At 51.9% G+C, this 20,496-nt stretch overlaps 8 protein-coding genes across 8 annotated transcripts; all 8 read left to right on the top strand.

The window, feature by feature from the left end:
- Positions 1-141: 141 nt before the first annotated feature.
- On the top strand, positions 142-1,721 carry BO85DRAFT_446337 (glycoside hydrolase family 131 protein). The gene is made up of 3 exons (XM_025659481.1): positions 142-345; positions 405-538; positions 609-1,721. The coding sequence occupies exons 1-3, from the start codon at positions 240-242 to the stop codon at positions 1,566-1,568; spliced, it is 1,200 nt and encodes a 399-aa protein (XP_025519086.1). The 5' UTR covers positions 142-239; the 3' UTR covers positions 1,569-1,721.
- Positions 1,722-6,768: 5,047 nt separating this feature from the next.
- Positions 6,769-8,926, top strand: BO85DRAFT_517370 (putative MFS peptide transporter; the record flags this gene model as incomplete). Its single annotated transcript, XM_025664901.1, has 7 exons — positions 6,769-7,069; positions 7,117-7,230; positions 7,283-7,505; positions 7,553-7,924; positions 7,971-8,125; positions 8,182-8,607; positions 8,660-8,926. 7 exons carry the CDS (start codon positions 6,769-6,771, stop codon positions 8,902-8,904), a joined length of 1,836 nt encoding a protein of 611 aa, XP_025519085.1. The 3' UTR covers positions 8,905-8,926.
- Positions 8,927-9,249: 323 nt separating this feature from the next.
- On the top strand, positions 9,250-10,511 carry BO85DRAFT_506728 (NAD(P)/FAD-dependent oxidoreductase; the record flags this gene model as incomplete). The annotated part of the gene is made up of 1 exon (XM_025664376.1): positions 9,250-10,511. The coding sequence occupies exon 1, from the start codon at positions 9,312-9,314 to the stop codon at positions 10,509-10,511; it is 1,200 nt and encodes a 399-aa protein (XP_025519084.1). The 5' UTR covers positions 9,250-9,311.
- A 271-nt stretch (positions 10,512-10,782) lies between these two features.
- Positions 10,783-11,880, top strand: BO85DRAFT_466486 (short-chain dehydrogenase/reductase SDR). Its single transcript, XM_025662130.1, has 4 exons — positions 10,783-11,092; positions 11,177-11,302; positions 11,363-11,558; positions 11,588-11,880. Exons 1-4 carry the CDS (start codon positions 10,800-10,802, stop codon positions 11,825-11,827), a joined length of 855 nt encoding a protein of 284 aa, XP_025519083.1. The 5' UTR covers positions 10,783-10,799; the 3' UTR covers positions 11,828-11,880.
- Positions 11,881-12,214: 334 nt separating this feature from the next.
- BO85DRAFT_446334 (cytochrome P450) lies at positions 12,215-13,796 on the top strand. Its single transcript, XM_025659480.1, has one exon. The coding sequence runs from the start codon at positions 12,236-12,238 to the stop codon at positions 13,706-13,708; it is 1,473 nt and encodes a 490-aa protein (XP_025519082.1). The 5' UTR covers positions 12,215-12,235; the 3' UTR covers positions 13,709-13,796.
- Positions 13,797-14,891: 1,095 nt separating this feature from the next.
- Positions 14,892-16,244, top strand: BO85DRAFT_456751 (uncharacterized protein; the record flags this gene model as incomplete). Its single annotated transcript, XM_025661469.1, has 2 exons — positions 14,892-14,930; positions 14,985-16,244. The coding sequence occupies 2 exons, from the start codon at positions 14,892-14,894 to the stop codon at positions 16,242-16,244; spliced, it is 1,299 nt and encodes a 432-aa protein (XP_025519081.1).
- Positions 16,245-17,134: 890 nt separating this feature from the next.
- On the top strand, positions 17,135-18,778 carry BO85DRAFT_446332 (NAD(P)/FAD-dependent oxidoreductase; the record flags this gene model as incomplete). The annotated part of the gene is made up of 4 exons (XM_025659479.1): positions 17,135-17,145; positions 17,194-17,393; positions 17,438-17,822; positions 17,870-18,778. 4 exons carry the CDS (start codon positions 17,135-17,137, stop codon positions 18,717-18,719), a joined length of 1,446 nt encoding a protein of 481 aa, XP_025519080.1. The 3' UTR covers positions 18,720-18,778.
- A 239-nt stretch (positions 18,779-19,017) lies between these two features.
- On the top strand, positions 19,018-20,466 carry BO85DRAFT_390896 (uncharacterized protein). Its single transcript, XM_025656790.1, has 2 exons — positions 19,018-19,377; positions 19,427-20,466. The coding sequence occupies exons 1-2, from the start codon at positions 19,176-19,178 to the stop codon at positions 20,200-20,202; spliced, it is 978 nt and encodes a 325-aa protein (XP_025519079.1). The 5' UTR covers positions 19,018-19,175; the 3' UTR covers positions 20,203-20,466.
- The last annotated feature ends 30 nt before the right edge of the window (positions 20,467-20,496 follow it).

Genomic DNA, 20,496 nt, shown 5'->3' with positions numbered 1-20,496 from the left:
AAACAAGCTTAATCTAACAGCGGCGGTGATGAAACCGCCAGCGGATACTTGTTTCAGTTTACCCGCAAGCCTGTATCCAGTATCCAAGCCCTACTTAAACCTGTTACTGCCCATGAATCCATTCACTCTCTAACCACCATTCTTTTCTTCATTGTGCCGGTCACATACATTCTTTACTTCCATTCTCTTCTCTTCTCTACTTCCACAAGTCACTCATTATATACCACGCAAGTATCACCATGAAAGGAGCCGCCTTCCTCGCCTTCCCCGCCTCCACACTGGCCGGATCCGTACTGTGGAGCGGCATTTTCAACTCGTCCTATACTGTCGCTGACTTCGATGAATGTATTGCTTTTCCTTTCCCTCCTTCCCTCACGCCAACACTACTAAGAAAGAAACAACAGGGTCATGGAGCAACCAAATCGCGCCTTGGCAATGGTACATCCACGGCGACGGCGAAACCTCGGAATACCTAGCCCTATCCAGCGACTACAAGAACCCAGCAGCGAGCGATGCCCAGGGTCTGCGTACCAGACTTGTACTCCTCCCATACCTTTATCCTCCTCGAAACCCACAAACTAACCCGTCCCCCTCGGGGGATAATACAGGACAAAACCTCCTTCTGGGAAGGCCAATCTATGCAACGCACCGAACTGATCCCCCAAATGTCCCCCTCATCCTCCGCCTCCGACCTGGGATCCGGCCACCTTTACTACCACTTTTCCCTAAGCGCCAGCAGCACGAACCCCCCGTCCTCGTCAAGCGAGCACCAAATCGCCTTCTTCGAGAGCCATTTCACGGAGCTGCAGTACCAGGATAACACGCTGAAGTGGAATGCCGGAGGGGATACGCATTACTCCGTGGAGTTGGAGACGGGCAAGTGGTACAACTTCGCGTACGATATTGATTTCGATAATCAGAAGGTTGGACTTTGGGCGTCGAATGGATCGGATGCCTTGACGGAGGTGGTTAGTCCCGTTAGTGCGAGTGCGAGCTCCAATGGGGCGGATTTCCATGTCGGTGTGTTGAGTTTGACTGGCGATGGGACCGAGGATTGGTTCTGGAGCGGGGTTTATATTGAGAAGGGCGATTTGACGAAGAGTATTGGGGATGGTAGCAGTGCTAGTGCTAGTGGTAGTGAAAGTTCTTCGACTACTGTTGCTGCTGCTACTACTACCTCTGCTACTTCGTCTGCCACCTCTGCTACTTCGTCTGCCACCTCTGCTACTTCGTCTGCCACCTCTGCTGTCACTACATCTGCCGAGGCTACCACTGCTGCCGCTGCTACCCCTACTCAGGATGTGGCTGTTGCTTCGTCTTCTACCAGCGCTGCTTCGACGACCTCGGTTGCGACTACCTCCAGCTCCGAGTCTACTGCCGCGGCTACCCCCTCTGCTTCTGCCCCCGTCATCGCTACGCCCTCTGCTGCTCCCTCTGCTGCTGCTGCCTCTGGATCTGCCGCTCTTCCCGTCCCAACGACCGCCTCTGAGATCCTCACTGATGTGCGCGCGCTGTTGACTGCCCTTCTGACTCGTCAGGGAGTGCATGCTCGTGATTTTACTGTTTAGACGATTCCCTTCATTGAGATGGGTGGGTATATAGTGTGGCTGATGAGATTGTATTACTTGGTGTGTTTGGTGTGAATCTTAACCAGTTAATGTGGGTATCACCACACAAGTGTCTCTTTCTTCTGACGTCCGTTGATAAGCTGCTCTGCTTGGTTCTCTACCCATCGCTCAATCTGTAAAGGTTAGTGAAGTGAAAGACCAGACCGGATCGCAGACACGCACATTCGTAAACTTGCTCGATAGCCATACTGCCACCGTCAATAGTAGTAGAACTCCTCCAATGAGAGGATACCAGCGCCATGAAGGGTTGTCGCTGAGGACATCCACGTTCATGCCGAATAAACTCTGCTCAGTTAGATTAGAAAATGTCAGAGGATTCTGGTATGCTCACCGACGCAAATGTCAAGGGAAGAAAAATGAACTACCCATCCGTTAATCGCCATGATTGAAACAAGAAAGCAGACATACCGTAATCCAACTGAGCCGTTTCATGCTCGTCGCCAAGCTAGTCGACCGGTGCGCCTCATTAATTGACACCCACGCAAATTCCTACCAATATTAGCCGTACGCTCATCAACTGCCATGATGGAAAGCGTACAATCTGCAGCAAATCGCGCACCGTCTGCTCTAGCTTATCAATCTGCCCTGATATCTCTTTGTCTAACCCATCTATCATACTCTGCATCTTTTCACTAAACTTGCGCGTCTCGCTGAACCGCTGGTACTGCGTGACAAAATACCTAGCCTGACTAAGCTGCTCGGCCAACGATGCTTGAATTTGCGTCCATTGCTGCATGCTTTCCGCGATGGAGTCAATAAGGCGGTCATCTTTGCCTCGGGCAGTCAATTGATGTGTTCGCTACATAATTAGCAGTCGCCCAACATAAAACTTCTCAAGAACATACCAGCCGTCCCAAGTACCCCCGAGCCTCCCGGCAAAACGCGATCCAGTCGTCCCGCCATGTTTGCATAAACAGCTGCACCAGCTCCAGGTCACTCTCAGGGATCCATCCGTATGACAGATTGCTGAAGTAGTGGATAGTCTTCTGAGGCGCTTCCAGAACGGCCCATTCGATGATGCGGACCTTGCGGTCGACGTCCTGGTCGTCGGTAAAGGAGGTCCCGATCTTCATGTCTAGGCGGACAAACAGTGAGAACGTTCGACAGGGACTTTTATTTCCGAGAGAGAATTGCAGCTCATTTGGCGTATCGGTCAGTTGGCAATATGTGTTCCAATAATGATTTTCCCGGAAGAGGCTGAATTTCATGAGCATTACGTCTTCATAGAGCCATTATTCGCTGACGAACTTACAGAAGGTGTGTCTCGTCCGCCGTCTTTGGCATTGCCTTTATGTCTTGGTACAAAGTATCGTCGTTGATCCAACGCGCCGCACGCCGTCCATCCCGGAAGACCATGATATCCACGGCGACGCTTGATTTTAGCCCACGGCTGTAGCGCCCATCGTAGCCATCGTCAAGTGCCATCATTTGCCTCCGATGACTTAACAATGCTGTTAATGTGGCACGATCACCATCCGGGATAGTCATATCCATCACGGGAATTGAAGCACCATCGGTTCGGGCGTGAGCCAACAACAGATTCGCTGATGCTCCGGCCGTGCTGCAGGGACCAAACCAATCGCTGTTTTCCAGCCCATCCACACCCGCCTTGTGTTCTAGAAGCACAGCGACAGTCGAGCGATCAGCCTGCTGCAGCGCCCACCTCATCAGGGGAATCGGACTCGATTCATCCTCGTTGCTCAGATCTGGCTTGTACCGCTCCAGGAATGGTTTCAGCAATCGAGCTCGGCTCTCTTGGACCATCAGCTTTAGTGACACAACATCGTGCTTACGATCCGCGGCGTCCCCGCAGCCAGACATCAGCATGTCCGCTATCTCGTAGTGACTCCATTCAAGCGCGTACACTAGCGGAGTCTTCCTGTAACGATCAATGGAGTTAGGGTCTGCCCAGGTCGTCTTCAACAGCTCCTGTACAAGCGCTGTATCGCCGCGTTCACTCGCCCAGGCTAGAAAGGTTCGTCGGGCCTTGGTCATGGGCTCCACCCCATGTGTCGGTCCGAGAGCGGCGAGCCACTGCTGAAAGTCCTCCGAATGCTGCCCAGTTGACTCTCGTCTCTTATTATGGTTACTGATGACCCACCAAAGTGGAATCTGCCCCTCGTGGTCGTGGATATCGGCGCTAGCCCCGTGCGCAACTAATGCGCGCACGGTATCCAAGTGCCAGTTTTCGGCAGCCCATGATAGCGGAGTCCGGCCCCGGCTGTCCTTGCTATCTGGATCCGCTCTGCCAGTGGATAGCAATAACTGCACGATGGTGCAGAGTCCTTGTCCCGCTGCACGTGATAACGGCGTACGACCACGGGAGTCTGCGATATCGGAGGACACTCCCTTCTTCAAGAGGAGGTCTACCATTTCTCGATCCCCACCTTTCACGGCCCAGTGGAGAGGTGTTTCGCCATGGTGGTCACCAAGATCGGGATTGGCACCTCTGTCCAGGAGATACTGCAACAGAATATCGCAATCCTTCTGCTTTGTCAAGGACTGGACCTGTGAGAGATCACAGGATGCGGCCCAGGAGAAGGCCGTCCGACCGGTCTGGTCTTGGACGTTGGGGGAAACGCCATAGAGGAGGGATTGAACCTCGGGAAGCAAGCCTCGGTGGGCGGCCCGCATAAGCTGGTCAATACGGTCATCGTCCAATTCCAAGTAGATGGCTGCAGGAGACTTTTCCATGCTTATGTACATTAGGTAGCATCAGCGGAGGAAGAGGTCTTCGTGGGATGAAGCGATGGAGTCAGCCTCAGCCTCGCGGGGGCGTTCGCCGCCGCTTATTGGTCGGAAGATCAGCATAGCGGCATGGCATCCAAGAGCTGTCCAGAAATTATATCTGGAGTCTGTAGGGCTGATCCATGATAGTATTTGGGAGGATATGAAGTGAGCAGACACTCTCTAAGTGTATCCATTGCCACTGTGATCACAGCTTAGGCTCGAGGGAAGGCGCTTGCTGGGGAAAGCACGCGCAATGCGTCCAAGCTAGTTGACTAGTGCTTGTCCACTGCTGGGACTGAAGCGTGGACTTCAGAGATGAGATATCGGCAACTAAGGTGCGTCGGCAGTCGGAATACTTCCGAATGCTAGACCGTCATTTGGATGGCTTGAGAGTCAACAAGATGAAGCTTAATCTTTTTTCCGCAGGAATCAGAACCCCGGAGTAAGGCGTGCTTTTCCCTGCAGAATACGAGAGGTCGAGCCAACCCCACATATAAGTAAGGTTAAATTGCCCGTAGCAGCCGGGCCATGTGTCGTTCGCCAGACCCCAGCGTCAACATTCTGACGAAACATGGTGGTGGTGACCATGAGAATGCTATAGAGGATGGCGGTACACGTGAGCGAATTTCTGCCCCAGGCCATACACACGTGACGAGATCACAACAGCGGGATCTGGAGAGGAGACTAATCCAAACCGAGACTAGGTCAGGCTTCCATAAATGCTTGATAGGATTCCAGTACGTAAAGGTTTGAGAGGCCACGAGGGACGTGCCCATCCTGGAAGCATCCCCGAACCGTCCACAGCAGCTGCTCGAACCATCAGGCCATTGGTGCAGCTATCATTTCAGCTTGATTATCTCGGTTAGCTACGGAGTCAGAGGCAGGTGGATAAATCAGACGTCTCGTTGGGAGTTTAGACACTACTGCATGAGGATGAGTGCAGCAGCAGTAGCAGCAGGCAAAGATATCCTCCCAGGGACGGAATCGGGCTGATAGCAGCGTGAGTGTATCCGGATAATTCTTTTCGGCCTCCACCCACTTGGCTTCGTCGAAGCTCCACTGCCAAGACCCGCAAAGCCTTGGCATCTTATGATTATCAGACCTGATTGGTTGCGGCTGATGCCGTTATCAGTGCTGGCGGTGGTGTCATCTCCGACTTGCCTCTATCAGTTTCATATCTTTGACTCCCGATATCTCATTTTATTTCCACTTCCTTCATCAATAATATACCAGTCGTACTTTCCATGGTCCAGGTTAGTTTATCTTCTGAGACATCATCCGGACCAGTCAGAGCACGCAATGCTTGGCCCTCACTGGACCTCATCCATTGGCCAACTCGGTCCCTGAACTTGCTTTTTTTCTCCATCCTTCTGTTACGGCCCCCCCGAGCCAGCCTTAACCCCAGCTCTCTCGGTGACACCGAGCCTCACTCCTTTCCAGCCCGCATACTTGCTTTTTACAAGCCATCCTGCGTGGTTGGGAGCTGAGATAGAGTAGACGCCCCCTACTCGCCATGTCCACCTGCCACCCCTGTGCCTCTCCAGGAGAGACGCGTGGGAGTGCGGGGATTGTGGAAGATCCCACGGTTGGACATCCATCCGGCTGCATTAGCCACCACACTTGCCGCGTTGGCGAGAAAGCTAAATAGACTAGTTTAGCCGGTGCCATCAGACATGACTAGTGGTCCCGTTCCGATTCAATCCACCTTCAGATAGTCCGATAGCAGCGTCGCTTCCCACTGCGAGGAATCCACGATGTCTAGTGGAAGCTAATCCTGCTCGTCCGCCACCATGCAGGGACTTGGACAAATGATCGCGCGTACTTCAGATGACTCTCTCGTATGGACGTAACCTCATTTGCCCACATTGCTTCCCCCAGTTTCTTATCCACTCTGGACCACATGCCAGTCGGGCTGCAACGGCCATGTTTGCCACAGAAACATGGTACAGAGCAGGTCCGGGTGCCAGCTGTGTGCGTTCTAGATGGACGCTAGAACCTCCCTGGATAAGCCTCCCCACTGCCTGGCCGCATAGACAGCGGCGAAGAAGTGCACCAACCCATCGCGTGATACTGGCCGTCATGCAAAGTAGATAGTGGCTACCATCCACATTGGGTCCCGATCTCCGACGCTGCACCGGTGGAAATTAGGCCTTGGCACTAGCCAGCTTCGAGACATCTGGAGTAGTCTCCGCGCACTGATAGTGGCCCCGAAGCGAGCCTGTCGCAGCTTACCCAAATGCAACACCCAACCGGTTCACTAGGTCGCTTGTCTCTCGGCTGCTTGTCGCCTCCCAGGCTTTATTAGTTCCTTGTTCCCCAGGCTGATCCTTTTTTTTTTCTTGTGCGATCGTCTTTCCCATCCATTTTCCATCCCTCCAGCTAGACCCTGTCAGGGCCCGTGTTCGCCAAGATGAGTGATCCCGTTGGCGCAGACGATCTGGTCTATGTCGCACAGGCCCATGCTCCCCAAAAGGAGATCCAGGCAGTTGAAGAGAAGAAGGAGTCTCATCTCCCAATTAACGAGAAAGAAACCGCGGTGGTGTCGGCCGTGCCATCTATCCACGATGTCCACGATGATGGGCGCGAGTACCCAACCGAGGAAGAGGAGCGGACACTGCGTCGAGTCTCTGACACGGTCAGCTGGACAGCTTACACGGTCGCGTTTGTCGAACTGTGCGAGCGCTTCTCATACTATGGAACCACTGCAGTTTGTATGTGTAGCAGGAGGTTGTGAAAAGCTGTGTCTAACCCTGAATAGATGTCAATTTTATCCAGCAGCCTCTCCCCGCCGGCTCCACCACGGGTGCCGGGTACAGTGGACAGTCGGGTGCTCTGGGCCAGGGTGAACGGACCTCCACTGCACTGACTACCTGTAAGCCTCTTCTAACATCGCGAATATGAAAAATATATTAACTGAGTCTCAGTCAACACCTTCTGGTGCTACGTCATGCCCATCTTGGGTGCCTGGATTGCCGATGAATACTGGGGTCGTATGCGAACCATCCAAGTCTCCATTGGCTTTGCTATGCTTGGTCACATTATCATCATCATCTCCTCTATCCCCCCGGTTATTGTACATGCGAACGGTGCATTGGCTTGCTTCGCTGTTGGTCTGGTGATTTTCGGTATTGGTGTGGGTGGATTCAAGTACGTACTGTTAATCCTCCTCGAGGAGTCAAGCCTAACCGCCACAGATCCAACATCTCGCCCCTGATTGCCGAACAATACAAGGAGACCAAACTCTTTATCAAGACCATTCCTAAGACCGGTGAGCGCGTCATCGTCGATCCCGCGCAGACCATTACTCGCATCTTTCTCTACTTCTACTTCATGATCAACGTCGGCTCCCTTATCGGATCCGTGGCCATGGTGTACGCAGAGAAGTACGTGGGATATTGGCTGGCGTTCCTTTTGCCGACCATCATGTTCGGTATCTGTCCAATTGTTCTGTTCTTCTGTCGCAAGCGGTACACGGTGACGCCCCCGACTGGATCGGTTGTGACCAAGGCTTTCCAGCTGTGGAGCCTGGCTCTTCGTGGCCAATGGTCCTGGAACCCTGTCACATTGTAAGTCTATCACAAGCATTGTTGATAACTTTGCTAACGAGATCAGCTACCACCGCTGCAAATCTACCGAGTTTTGGGATAGTGTCAAGCCTAGCCGTCTTGCCAACAAGCCCAGTTGGATGACTTTTGATGACAACTGGGTCGAAGAAGTGCGCCGTGCCGTCAAGGCCTGTGCTGTCTTTGCCTGGTACCCTCTTTACTGTTAGTCTCCCCATCTCGACCTGAAGCCAGGTGTTCATTCTAACTGATCCCCGCAGGGCTGGCCTACGGACAAATGACCAACAACCTGACCTCTCAGGCGGCCACCATGCAGTTGCACGGCGTGCCTAACGATATCATCAACAACCTGGACCCCCTTGCCCTCATCATCTTCATCCCGATCATGGATCAGTTCGTCTACCCGGGTCTTCGCAAGATGGGCTTCCACTTCACCCCGATCAAGCGTATCTATGCTGGATACCTGCTGGCCTCCGCATCCATGATTGCCGCTGCCGTCACGCAATACTACATTTACAAGCTGAGCCCATGTGGCAACCACCCCAGCACCTGCGACGAGGCCGCTCCCATCAACGTGTGGGTGCAAGCAGTGCCTTACGTGCTGATTGCCTTTTCGGAAATTTTCGCCTCCATTACTGGTTACGAGTATGCGTATACCAAGGCGCCGAAGAACATGAAGAGTTTGGGTAAGCCCTCTTCCCTGCATGTGTCAATTAAACTGTTACTAACAAGTACTAGTTCAATCTCTTTACCTCTTCATGAACGCCATTTCATCTGCTATCCAGCAGGGTCTTACCGCCCTGTCAACCGATCCCCTCTTGATCTGGAACTATGGGTTCGTCGCCGTGCTGGCTTTCGTCGGTGGAAATCTCTTCTTCCTCTGCAACTTGAAGCTTGATAAGGAGGAAGACGAGTTGAACAACATCGAGGAGTCGGCATATCTGGGACGCAACGCGGGCGAACCTGGAAAGATCGAGGCGTAGTGATCACGGTGTATGATTTATGGTGATGGATACAATGTATACTTAATGCATGAGTTATGCTATATTAATAATATTGATGTCTGATATTACATGCTTTACATGTCACCTACTTTGCTCCACTGGCAATATTTGACCGAATCTATACTATTGAAGTAAGTTATGACATCATTCCGTCCACCCGTCAATCTTCCGTCGGATGTGGATATGTTTGTCTCAACCGACACTATATATAGCTTCCAAGACTTGCTAAATAGTACTAGTATACGAGGTGACTCAACAAGAACCCGCAAAGCACACGCGGCCAGGATCTTGGCTTCCGCCATGCCTCGACTCTTATATACTAACGATGTCCCAACTACTTACCTGCAAGCTACCCACGAAACATCGCAGCTACTACTACTACCACCATGCAATCCACCCAAGAACCCGCCGACATCGCCATCGTCGGCGCCGGCATTGTCGGCTCAGCCCTAGCATACTACCTCTCCAGCAACAACAAAACCAAGAAAATCATCCTCGTTGACCGCTCCCTAACCCCCCTCAACGGCTCAACCGGCCACGCTCCCGGCTTCGTCGGCCAATACAACGACAGCGCCATCCTCACCCGCCTCGCCAGAGACACCGTGCAGGAGTACACCACGATCGCAGGCGGCTTCGACACCATCGGCGGGATCGAGCTGGCTACGAGCCAGACAGGCGCAGAGCGTCTCCAGCGCCGATATGATTCGGCCAGAGCAGCAGGCCTCCCTGCCGAACTTATCTCCCCGGAGGAAGCAGCCCGCATGGCCCCAGCCCTAATCAAGAAGGAGGATGTCACAAGTGCGTTGTACTTCGCCAGTGATGGTGCAGCAAATGCTACCTGTATCACGAGGTTCTATCAAGATGAAGCGCGCGCTAGAGGCGTCGAGTGCATCGAAGCAGATATTACTGGTATTCATAAAGATGGCAATTGTCGCGTAGATGGCGTGAACACAGGTACAGCTGGATTCATCCCCGCTAAGACTGTCATCCTCGCTACGGGTATCTGGGCCCCTGAGCTTCTACCTGACATTAATACCCCTATCCCCATCGTCCCTGTCGCTCATCCATACATGTACGGGCCTTACCACGACCAGAAGAAGGTACCATCCCTATGGATTCGCTGGCCCGACCACCACGTCTACGCGCGCGACCACGGCCCCTTCTACGGCCTCGGCTCATACAACCATGCCCCTGTCGCGCAGGAACCAAAGGATACAGCCATCGGCGAGTGGATCTCTGAGTTTGACAACACTTTGAAAGACGCGCTGGGATTCATCCCACCCGAAACTGGTCTTACCCCCAGAAAAACATTCAATGGGATTTTCTCCATGACGCCTGACAATTTGCCCCTTGTGGGTGAGGTTCCTGGGTTAGAGGGCGTGTATCTGGCTGCTGCGGTGTGGGTTACGCATGCGGCAGGCACTGCGAGGTTTTTGTGTGATGTGTTGGAAGGGAAGGAGGTGGATGGGGAGATCAAGAGGGGGTTGGATCCGGGGAGGTTCGCGGGGAGGGATGGAAAGACACTTAGGAAGGTGGCGTTAGGGGGGTATAATGAGATTTATAGGGTTGGTGGTGCAGAGTTGTGATAATGGAGATAGTGTGTTGAGTGCAGATTACTTGGATCGGAGATATCGATGTTACTAGATGATGACAGATTCACATAAGCACCATAAATATACACCAACCATTCTCATTCGTGCTCGCAGATAACCTTCATGGATCCTTTCATTTTCGTAGACGAATATCCCGAATACGGGGACTTAAGCGCTTAACTCCGGTGTCTCCGTTCAGCTACCAACATTTAAGGCATGTACCATCTCCTCGCACTGTAGCTTTGTATAATACATCACTGTCAATCTTAACTTCTATACACAATGCGCACGGAACCATATCAGACATGGCTCATCACCGGAGCCTCAGGCCTAGGAAAGGCCATTGCCGCCGCGGCCCTCACTGCCAATCACAGGGTCATTGGCACGACGCGCGACATCGACAAAGCTGAGACTTCTTATCCTGAGTTCGCTTCCAATGGAGGGATCTGGGTATGTCTCAATCCTGCCCAGCATGATGCGTATGAGCGGTTTTCGAGGGTAGCTGTGGAGTATAATGTGGATGTGTTGGTGAATAGTGCGGGGTATGCGTTTATTGGGGCGGTGGAGGACACCAGGTACGCTCTTGTCTTAACACCCTTTCCTGACATATGCAACATCTACAAAGATGTGGTCATGGAATTAGCTGATTCATTCTTTAGTGAAGAAGAAGTCCGCGCCCAAATGGAAGTCAACTTTTATGGCCCCCTTCGGGCCGCGAGGGCTTGTGTGCCTATTATGCGTGAGAAGGGGTCGGGACATATTATTCTTATTAGTAGTGGAGCTGGGTATGTCAACTCAAGTTATTTCATGAAACCATGCCTAACTACCCGGATTCAAAAATAAAGATTCATCGCCCGCCCCGCCCGCTCCACCTACGCCGCCAGCAAATTCGCCATCGAAGCGATCTACGAATCGCTCTCCCAAGAAGTTAAACCCTTCGACATCAAAGTTCTAATAGTCGAGCCCGGTGCATTCCGCACCCCATTCCCGGGCCGACAGGTCTTTCCTAGTGGACCTGGATTGGAGAATGGATACAGTAATGTATACAAGGGCACACGCCGGTTGAAGAGATGATGGCGTTATCGAAGGATATGGACGCAGCGACGAAGTGGATTAAGGGCGATCCCGAGAAAGCGGCTAGGGCTCTGGTTGTAGCTGTTGATAATGGATATGCTGGATATGGGTTTTTGAGAATGCCGTTGGGGAGGGATTGTGTGAGGGTGTTGGAGGAGAAGATCGCGGCGTTGCAGGCGGATTTGGAAGCTACTAGGAAGGTGGCGATGGGGACTGATGTTGATTTTGATGAGTGAGGTGGGGAGTGTGTATAAAGTTCGAAGATATGTAGCTGGTTGAGTTGTATTTTGAGATGGGGTGGGTTGGAATACTTTCAAGGGCTGGTTGATGATGACCTTGGCAGGTTAGATTTATACCTTCGTGTTACAGTCTGATATGCACACAGTATTCATAGATAATGACCGAGTGTTCCACAAGTAGTAGTAGCGTTTCACGCTGGAATAATACAGTATCGAGTCTCGCACCTCATAACTACTCAAGGACCGGTTGCCTGCACTAAGGATGCACCAATGCCTTCCGAGAACCCTAAATCATTAGTCTGCTTTAGCATGCAGCCATGCATCCACCGTCATACTTAAACACCGTCTCCCTCGTATTCATCCCTCTTTTCAACAACTTCCTACCTACTCGCAACTACAATAACGATGCTCTCTGTTCTCCTCATCGCCATCCTCCCCATCATCTACCTCATCCACGAATACTTCACCGACCCCCTTTCTCGCATCCCCAACGCTCACCCCCTCTGTCCATATACCACCAAATGGATAACCCACCACCGCAACCGCACCACCGAAGTGAAAGCCATCTACACCGCCCATCGCGCCCGCGGGCCCATAATCCGCCTCTCCCCTACCGAACTCAGCATCAATTCGCTTGAAGGCCTGCGGGCAATCTATACGCAGGGCGCGTTCGAAAAACATGCGTTTTATGCTGACACATTTATAAACTTCCATACGCCGAACATGGTTGGTATGCTGGAGAATAAAGCTCACGGGGAACAGAAGAGGTTGCTCAGTGGGATTTATGCCAAGAGCTATCTGCTCAGGTCGGGGGATATTAAGATTCTGGGGCGGGAGATGGTAGTTAGGAGGTTGGGGGAGTTCTTGAAAGGAGTCGTTGCGAAGGGTGCGGTGTTCAATGTGTTGCCTGTTTTTCAGGCTGTGGGAATGGATTTTACCTCTGGGTTTGTGTTTGGAGCGCAGGGTGGGACGAGGTTCTTGGAGGATCTGGCTTCTTGGGGAGTGTGGTTGGGGCAGTATGAGGCTTTTAAAAGCTTAAGCAGGGAGGATAGGTTTATGGGCTTTGTGGAGAGGTGGTGTTTAGGGTTGTGTGAGGGGGTTGGTCTTCTGAAGGAGGATGGAGGCCTGGTGACGCAGCCTGTGGTTTATGATCGGCTTTGGGAGGGATTGGAGGAAAAGAAAAAGGTATCTGGCGAGGATATAAATTTGAAGTTAGCCGTTGCATCGGAGATATTGGATCATTTGGTGGCGGGGCATGAGACGACTGGTATTACCATCACGTATATCATGTGGGAGCTGTCGAAGAGGCCGGATTTGCAGACAAGACTGAGAGAGGAGCTGGCTACATTGTCTGGGTCGTTAAGGCATACTGAGGAGATGGAAAAGAAACTGCCTCCGTTGGCAGACATCGATGCACTTCCGTTGCTGGATGCCATCGTCCGGGAAACTCTCCGACGACACGCACCGGCTCCGGCACCGTTATCCCGGGTGACTCCACCAGAGGGAGCATGGATCCATGGGTATTATATTCCCGGCGGAGTACAGGTCAGTTCCTCTGCATACTCACTGCACCGGATTGAAGAGGTCTTTCCGTCTCCGGAGGAGTGGATTCCCATGCGTTGGATGGATGCAAAAGATGACAAGATCCATGATATGCGGCGCTTGTTCTATCCGTTCGGAACCGGCGGAAGGATGTGTCTGGGGAACAATTTTGCATTTCTGGAGATCAAGCTGGTTATAGCGATGGTATATGCTAACTACTTGCCCGAGGTTGTGGATGATGAAGATATTGAGCAGCACTTGGAGTTCATTGCATTGCCAAAGGGGAGGAAGTTGATGGTGCGGTTTGTTCCCATCAAGGGTAATAATACTGTCTAATATCGTTAGAGATGACAGGGGAAACCTTATCCCATCCTCGAAATTCTATATCCTGAGCCAGGTGATCAATAAAAGCTATGGACATACCTTCACTTCATGGCATCCAATCGCATATAGCCGCCTGTGCCGTTCCCAATGTTCACTGACCCAACCAATTCTGCAATGCGAGGTCGTGTCAATGTCTTCGGAGAAGTACACTCTACCAGCAAGGGCCATGATAGTAGTTAAATCTTCTCTTATTGACAATTATTATCGGACCGCGATATATCCCATTTTGAGAGGGCTGAAATGGCCTCAGGCCCTCAACCCGTTGGACATGTTGTCCCGTGATCCGGCAGAAGGAGAGACTCGCACCTGCCGATGAGAACAACGACTGTAATCCCCCTCACTCATCACATACCAACACTCCATTCACCTCAAAGTAGACAGACTCCAGTCATTGAATGGTTTTCAGTCACTTCCTGCTGCCCAGGTGTTCCCTACGTCATGTCTTTCACCAGACAGCAACACGCAGTCATGTCACCCACTTTGTGCAACGGTGATCAACTCCACATGATGAGCTGAGTTCTTGCCAAAGTCTATTCGGCGAGTAACCTTCAGGTCTCTAGCAGACCATGCACACAGATGATAGTTGTTTTCCGAAGTCTGACACACCTTCGCTGGTTGCATGCAAGTAGCCAAGACACAGTAATCAGCACACAGATAAGGACGGTATCATTCAAATTAGCTTCTCCAAATCAAGAAGATACCACAGGTAGTAAGGTACCCATGCAGGTGAATTTGTGCCGCCTGTCACGGCAGCAACGCCTTGCCTTTCACCATGGCAAGGAGCCAGCATGGCTATTGCGCAGGTGCAGTGCGTATTTATTCATCAAATGCCGCCTATAATAGCACTCTTTTTAGTCCACCGCACGAATACCAACTCTGCTATTGCCTGTCTCTTCCAACATGACTACACGTTCTTTAGATTCAGATCTGCACAGGATACCTGAGCCGATATTCTACCCCTGTCGGGTTCGACACACCAGGGTACATCCAGTTGTTCATTCATTCTCCTATCCCTATCTTTGGGTTGTGCTGCCTGTTCGGTGGCGGGGCAACAGTATCGAGAAATACAACTTGCCTGTGGTCGGCTCTGGATGGTTTACCGTGGATCCTGGTGATTACTTGGAAAGAGGCAACCATGCTGGACTGCACGGGAAGCTTCGTCAGTATTTGCATAGTCAGGTAAAGCCGTCCGTCATCTGCGCGTGTGTCTCACTAATCGTCAACCCAGCGCCTCCGGGATGAAGATTATCCCTACGTCTTTCTTCTTACTGCTCCCAAAGTGCTAGGCCATGTCTTTAATCCCGTCTCTTTCTGGTATCTATATTCCATAAACAAAACCTTGGCCACCGTTATCTTAGAGGTGAACAACAACTTTGGTGAGCGGCATATGTACTTGCTCCTATCGACTGGGTCAACTTCCGGGGGCACTAGTGTTGCCGATCCTGCAGATCAGCCTTGCCATACATTGAACCACTTCTCCAGCATCTGGTCGAAAGACTTTCATGTCTCACCGTTCAATCCCCGAGAAGGCATGGCATATACCCTAACCACCGCTGATCCCTTGCGGTGCGAAAGGCCGATCGACAGTCGGATCGTGCTAGTTGCTTCGAATCGGGTCCGACTCATTGCTTCCATTCGCGCTACGGGGCCGGCGATCCGCCCAGCTGCTCTCTCCGCCTACCAGCGATCCCAGCTGATCTTATCGTGGGGGTGGGTGGGGGCTTTGACGGAGCCACGCATCTATTTCCAGGCTGCGATGCTGCATGTGCAACGGAAATTACGGGTCTGGTCTCTGCCGGTGCCATTGGAGAAAACAATCAGTCGGCGCGCAAATCGACTCGAACGATCGCTCGAGTATTTTGTTAGGGGATACCTGCGGCATCGAGTGGAGAACACTGACGGATCATTTACCGTGCGGTATTCCGCTGCAGGACTGTTTGCCAACGACGCGGTCGAGATCATGCAATCACCTTCGGCGCGTGCAGTCTCGAGCAAATGCCCGGACAAAGCCGTTGGATTTCGCGTTCTACGGCCAGACTTCTACACCTCCTTCGTAGAGAGTCAAGCCTTGACCGCTGAAGAAGTCTTCAAGCTCTTGGCGGGACATGATTTCCTGCGCGTGTCGCGCATGAATGTTCTTCGGGATCTATTCTGTGACGAATCAGGCTCGTTTCCAGAACTTGCCAAACTCTCTAGACCCGGTTGTCTCGCTTTTCGAATCATCGCCTGGTTCCGAAAGGGGCGGCCCGCAGCGAGTGCTGGTCTGCGTTCTTTGTCCGCCCTGGACTACTACGTGCTGACCAGCTGTAGTCCTGCTGAACAGAGGCACTACTGGATGCAAGTGATGAAGTTGTTTCTTAGTCGCTACTTTGCCTTTGGACACGTACCGCTCTTTGAAGTGGAAGTTCTTGTCGCCCTCCTGGCTGTGGGGTGGGGTCTCCTGGCCACCCTTAGTCTGGTTTATTCTCCAGATGATACCACTGTCTGATCAATTCTTTGTCATATGGTGCAGTAGAGCGGTAGTTTATTGGTATTGATTCAACGATACTGCCCAACAAATACTCCTGTAACCACACATGGTCAAATGCAACCTGCTCACTCACTGAAAGTCTGGTACAATGAAAAGCTAGTGTTATTTACATCCCAAATCGGATTTCTCTGTGCGACCATGGATACTTTGATGATGCTATGGGCGGAGGAATCTCGGCGTATATTCGTGACCCTGCTGCTAGCTTTGAGGTAACTTAGTCACCTATCTCCTTAACGTTATCATCGCCTTCTCCACGATAATTCGTCCAGTCGACACAAAATTGACGCATGCCCATTCCCGCAGTCTATCTTTCTTTGTGAGTTTATAACCTCGACCAGATTACTGGCTTTACCGTGGACCGGATGACCAGCCAACATCAACCCAAACTTTATCAACAAAGTGTGACGCGAACCGGGAGCTTAACATCTCGCTCGGACTGCTCGGCATAGAACCCTAATCTGGTGAAATACCATGAAATGATCGGACTAGCCGCCACATCCTGCTACAACATCAGCTGAACGTAACGGTCACACAAAGACCAGGGGTACGTGCTACGAAAACGTAACTCGGGCGGTGAATTCTAGGAAGTGAATGGTCGAAGTGAATTCTGTCTAGCTTGCAGGAGCATGGCAAGGGAATGTACACGTACGGATTATCTGCATGTAGAGTGACAAAGCACGTCATGCTGTTACTTGAGTGAAGTAGCATCCGCTGCCACGCAACAAGATCTTGGTCAATCTTCCTGTAGAGTATCAAGTTAGGACATAAATAGCCAGTAGCCAGCCGGAATCACGCTCATGATCTACAGAGTGTACACTGAATATCGTTAAGATCGCTCATTACACGACATGGAAGACAGGTGCTGTGCTCTATATACCATAGCTGAGTTTTGGCTAACATCATTTAGCAGGAAGATAGCCATCATTGGCAGCGGAGCTGCTGGCATGGCTGCCCTCTGGGCCCTTCACCAGCACTCCCCTCACCAGGTTTACCTCTACGAAGCGGCTCCTCGTCTTGGAGGCCACATCAATACTGTAGAGTTCAAGAAGGGAGAAGATGGCGTCAATGTCGACACTGGATTTATTGTGCTCAACAATTCCACCTATCGTGAGTTTCCTCTCTTCTACTCCAGACCTAGTCTAACGGAACAGCCAACTTCTTAAACTTCCTCAAAACTATTGATGTCCCAACCACGCCCTCGGAGATGTCGTTTAGTGTTTCGCGATTCTCCAACTCGGGGTCATTTGAATGGGCAGGCTCTTCCTTGAGAAACCTTTTCGCTCAAAGAAGAAACCTGTTCTCTCTGTCAATGTGGCGGATGGTGTTCGACATGGTGAGGTTCAACCACTTCGCTCCTGACCTTCTCCGTCTCCCAGATGTGGACAATACCATGTCGATAGGCGAGTACCTCGAGAAGGAGGGATACTCGGCATTCTTCCGCGACAACTACCTAATCCCGTTGACGGCATCGACGTGGAGCACGAGTCCGGACAAGTGCAACTTGCAATTCCCCGCCGTGACCCTCATCCGGTTTTTGTATGTTTTTATCCTATATCACGTTTATGCAGAGCTAATGCTATCAGATACAATCACAATCTGCTTAATACGCTCGGGAACGGTCTCGAGTGGCTTGGCGTGACGAATGGCGCAAAGAGCTATATTGATACCATCATGGCCGACTTTCCCTCGGACCATGTCTTTCTCAATCAGCCCGTTGTCTCTGTCATGAATGATCCACACTCGGGCAAGGTCAATATCACCACCGCCAACGGCACAACGGCCACCTACGACCATGTCATCCTTGCTACGCCTGCACCCCAAGCATTCTCCCTAGTATCCAAAACAGCAACTCCGCTAGAGAAATCCATCCTTTCAGCATTCGAAACAACCACCAACACTGCAGTTCTCCACTCCGACGAGGCCCTCCTTCCACAGAACCGCCGGGTCTGGTCCACTTGGAATTATCTGAGCAACGGCGCGGCAGACCAGGTATGTGTTACATATAGCATGAACCGGGCACAAGGGGTCTCGCATGCGAGATACGGGTCGGTGTTGGTGACGATGAATCCGCTTTTCATGCCGGATGAGCGCACCATCCAGGGAGTGTTTCAGTACGAACATCCTCTGTTTACTCCGGCGGCGGTGCGGGCGCAGACCATGCTACCCACGATTCAGGGCACACGAGGTATCAGTTACGTGGGAGCGTGGACGATGTATGGGTTTCATGAGGATGCGTTTACGAGTGCGTTTGGGGTGGCCGGGGAGCTTGGGGCCAAAATTCCGTTTCAGGTTGCTGATAGTCGACTAAAGGGGTGTGCAGTGAGGGAGGTTAGTTGGTTGGAATATGTATTTAGAATGGTGTTGCAGGGTGTGCAAGGTTTGATAGTGTGGTTGGTGGGAGGGGAAGTGAAAGGGAAGCAGAAGGCGAGGTAGATCTATTGCACACTCCGATGAACATTCAGATCTTTGAATAGACAAGGTTTTTTTCAGTGCTATTCTGGATGTTGCAATACCTGTCACATTGAATATCCTCCGAGGTGATTATTCACGCAATCTCGGATCATATGATGTACCCCTTGCATAACCTGTCTGACCGAATCTGAGTATGATTTACGATGCCAAGATTATTTTAGACATACTATCTCGTGTCCACATTAGGAATACTGGACGTGGGAGTATATCAGAACGATGGGCGGATGAACCCTAAGTGAAGCAAGCACCGCATGGATCTCCCGGACTTTCTCCGATGGCTTCCCCACCCGCCAATCCATCATCAACTAAACAACCCCTCACGCTCTTTACCATCTCTCATTTCACTTCTACCTGTAATCCCTACTCTTCACAAACAACACGACTCCCTCTCAACCATACCCCCACTGCCAAACAACCATGGCCGAATCCCTCCCCAAAACCTACGACGACCTCCCCGACAAGCGGCGCTACTGGCCCGCAGCCCCCAACTCCGCCGACGAGGGGCTGGGGATGCTCCGTCTCCTCACCCCAGAAGTGGTCGCCAACGCAGCACGCACCCAGATCCAGACTGGCGAGCGCGTATGCCTCAACTGGGACCTGGAGAAGCTGAACCCACCAGGTACCCCTCCTTCTAACCCATCATCTATCGCCAACTAACCAAAACACAGGCTTCGGCCGCAAACCCTTCGCCCACCAGATTAAATGGGTCAACGAAGGCCACGCCTTCGACGACGAATACCACTTCAATCCCCAGCAATCCTCCCAATGGGACGGTCTCCGACACCACAACGCCCCGGCCCCTACACCCGACGACCCAGAGCGCCGCGTCTTCTACGGCGGCACCACCTCCACCGAGATCCTCGACCCCTCGTCCGCACGGATCGGCATAGCCCACTGGGCCAAGAAGGGCATCGCCGGCCGCGGCGTCCTAATCGACTACGCCTCCTACATCCAGCGAACCAAGGGCATCACAGTAAACGCCCTAACCCGCCACACCGTCTCCCTCGACGACGTCCTCACCATCGCGAAGGAATGCAACATTACCTTCCAGCCAGGCGACATTCTCTTCCTGCGCGTTGGTCTACCGACAACGTGGGATAACATGTCCGATGAAGAGAAGGTCGAGTATAGTCGACAGCAAACACCCCAGCATGCAGGATTAGAGCAGAGTGAGCGTGTGGTGCGGTTCCTCTGGGACCAGCATTTCGCGGCTGTGGCGGGCGATGCGGTCAGCTTTGAGGTGTATCCGCCGGTAGAGAAGGAGTGGGATTTACATCATTTCCTCCTTGCTGGGTGGGGAGTGCCGATTGGGGAGATGTTTGATCTGGAGGGGTTGAAGGAGGTTTGTGAGAGGTTGGGCAGGTGGACGTTTTTTGTTAGTTCGAGTCCGTTGAATTGTAAGACGGGGGTGTCGAGTCCGCCGAATTGTATGGCGATTTTCTAGGTAGATCTTTGGAAGTTAGGTCGGTGGTTTTTGGGGCTGTGTGTTGAGTGGAGATGGGGTATTTGTTTGGTCTGTATTCGGTGTATGCTGAGCATAGATTTTAATTGTAGAATGGGACAGAGTATATATTGCCGTGGTTCATGGGCGACAGAAGCAGCACCCGCTCAGACGTTGACCACACAAACTGCATTGCTTTCTTCGGTCTGATTATGTCAATATCTTCCCATTAGTGAACTACTCAATACAAAGACAGCGTTCAACACCACAGCCTAGTTAAAACTCCTACACGCCCAT

Source organism: Aspergillus piperis (genome assembly GCF_003184755.1).
Source record: "Aspergillus piperis CBS 112811 unplaced genomic scaffold BO85scaffold_3, whole genome shotgun sequence".
Taxonomy (NCBI): domain Eukaryota; kingdom Fungi; phylum Ascomycota; class Eurotiomycetes; order Eurotiales; family Aspergillaceae; genus Aspergillus; species Aspergillus piperis.
The sequence above is the reverse complement of the archived record's forward strand: the minus strand, read 5'-3'. Positions and strand labels throughout refer to the sequence as shown.

Bases quoted from the DNA above. Each gene is read 5' to 3' on its own strand.
- BO85DRAFT_466486 (XM_025662130.1), top strand. From the start codon at position 10,800: ATGCGCACGGAACCATATCAGACATGGCTCATCACCGGAGCCTCAGGC. The intron at 11,093-11,176 runs GTACGCTCTTGT...TTCATTCTTTAG, and splicing joins GGGGCGGTGGAGGACACCAG to TGAAGAAGAAGTCCGCGCCC. The intron at 11,559-11,587 runs GTATACAAGGGC...CCGGTTGAAGAG, and splicing joins TGGAGAATGGATACAGTAAT to ATGATGGCGTTATCGAAGGA.
- BO85DRAFT_446337 (XM_025659481.1), top strand. From the start codon at position 240: ATGAAAGGAGCCGCCTTCCTCGCCTTCCCCGCCTCCACACTGGCCGGA. The intron at 346-404 runs GTATTGCTTTTC...AAGAAACAACAG, and splicing joins TGTCGCTGACTTCGATGAAT to GGTCATGGAGCAACCAAATC. The intron at 539-608 runs GTACTCCTCCCA...GGGATAATACAG, and splicing joins AGGGTCTGCGTACCAGACTT to GACAAAACCTCCTTCTGGGA.
- BO85DRAFT_446334 (XM_025659480.1), top strand. From the start codon at position 12,236: ATGCTCTCTGTTCTCCTCATCGCCATCCTCCCCATCATCTACCTCATC.
- BO85DRAFT_390896 (XM_025656790.1), top strand. From the start codon at position 19,176: ATGGCCGAATCCCTCCCCAAAACCTACGACGACCTCCCCGACAAGCGG. The intron at 19,378-19,426 runs GTACCCCTCCTT...ACCAAAACACAG, and splicing joins GGAGAAGCTGAACCCACCAG to GCTTCGGCCGCAAACCCTTC.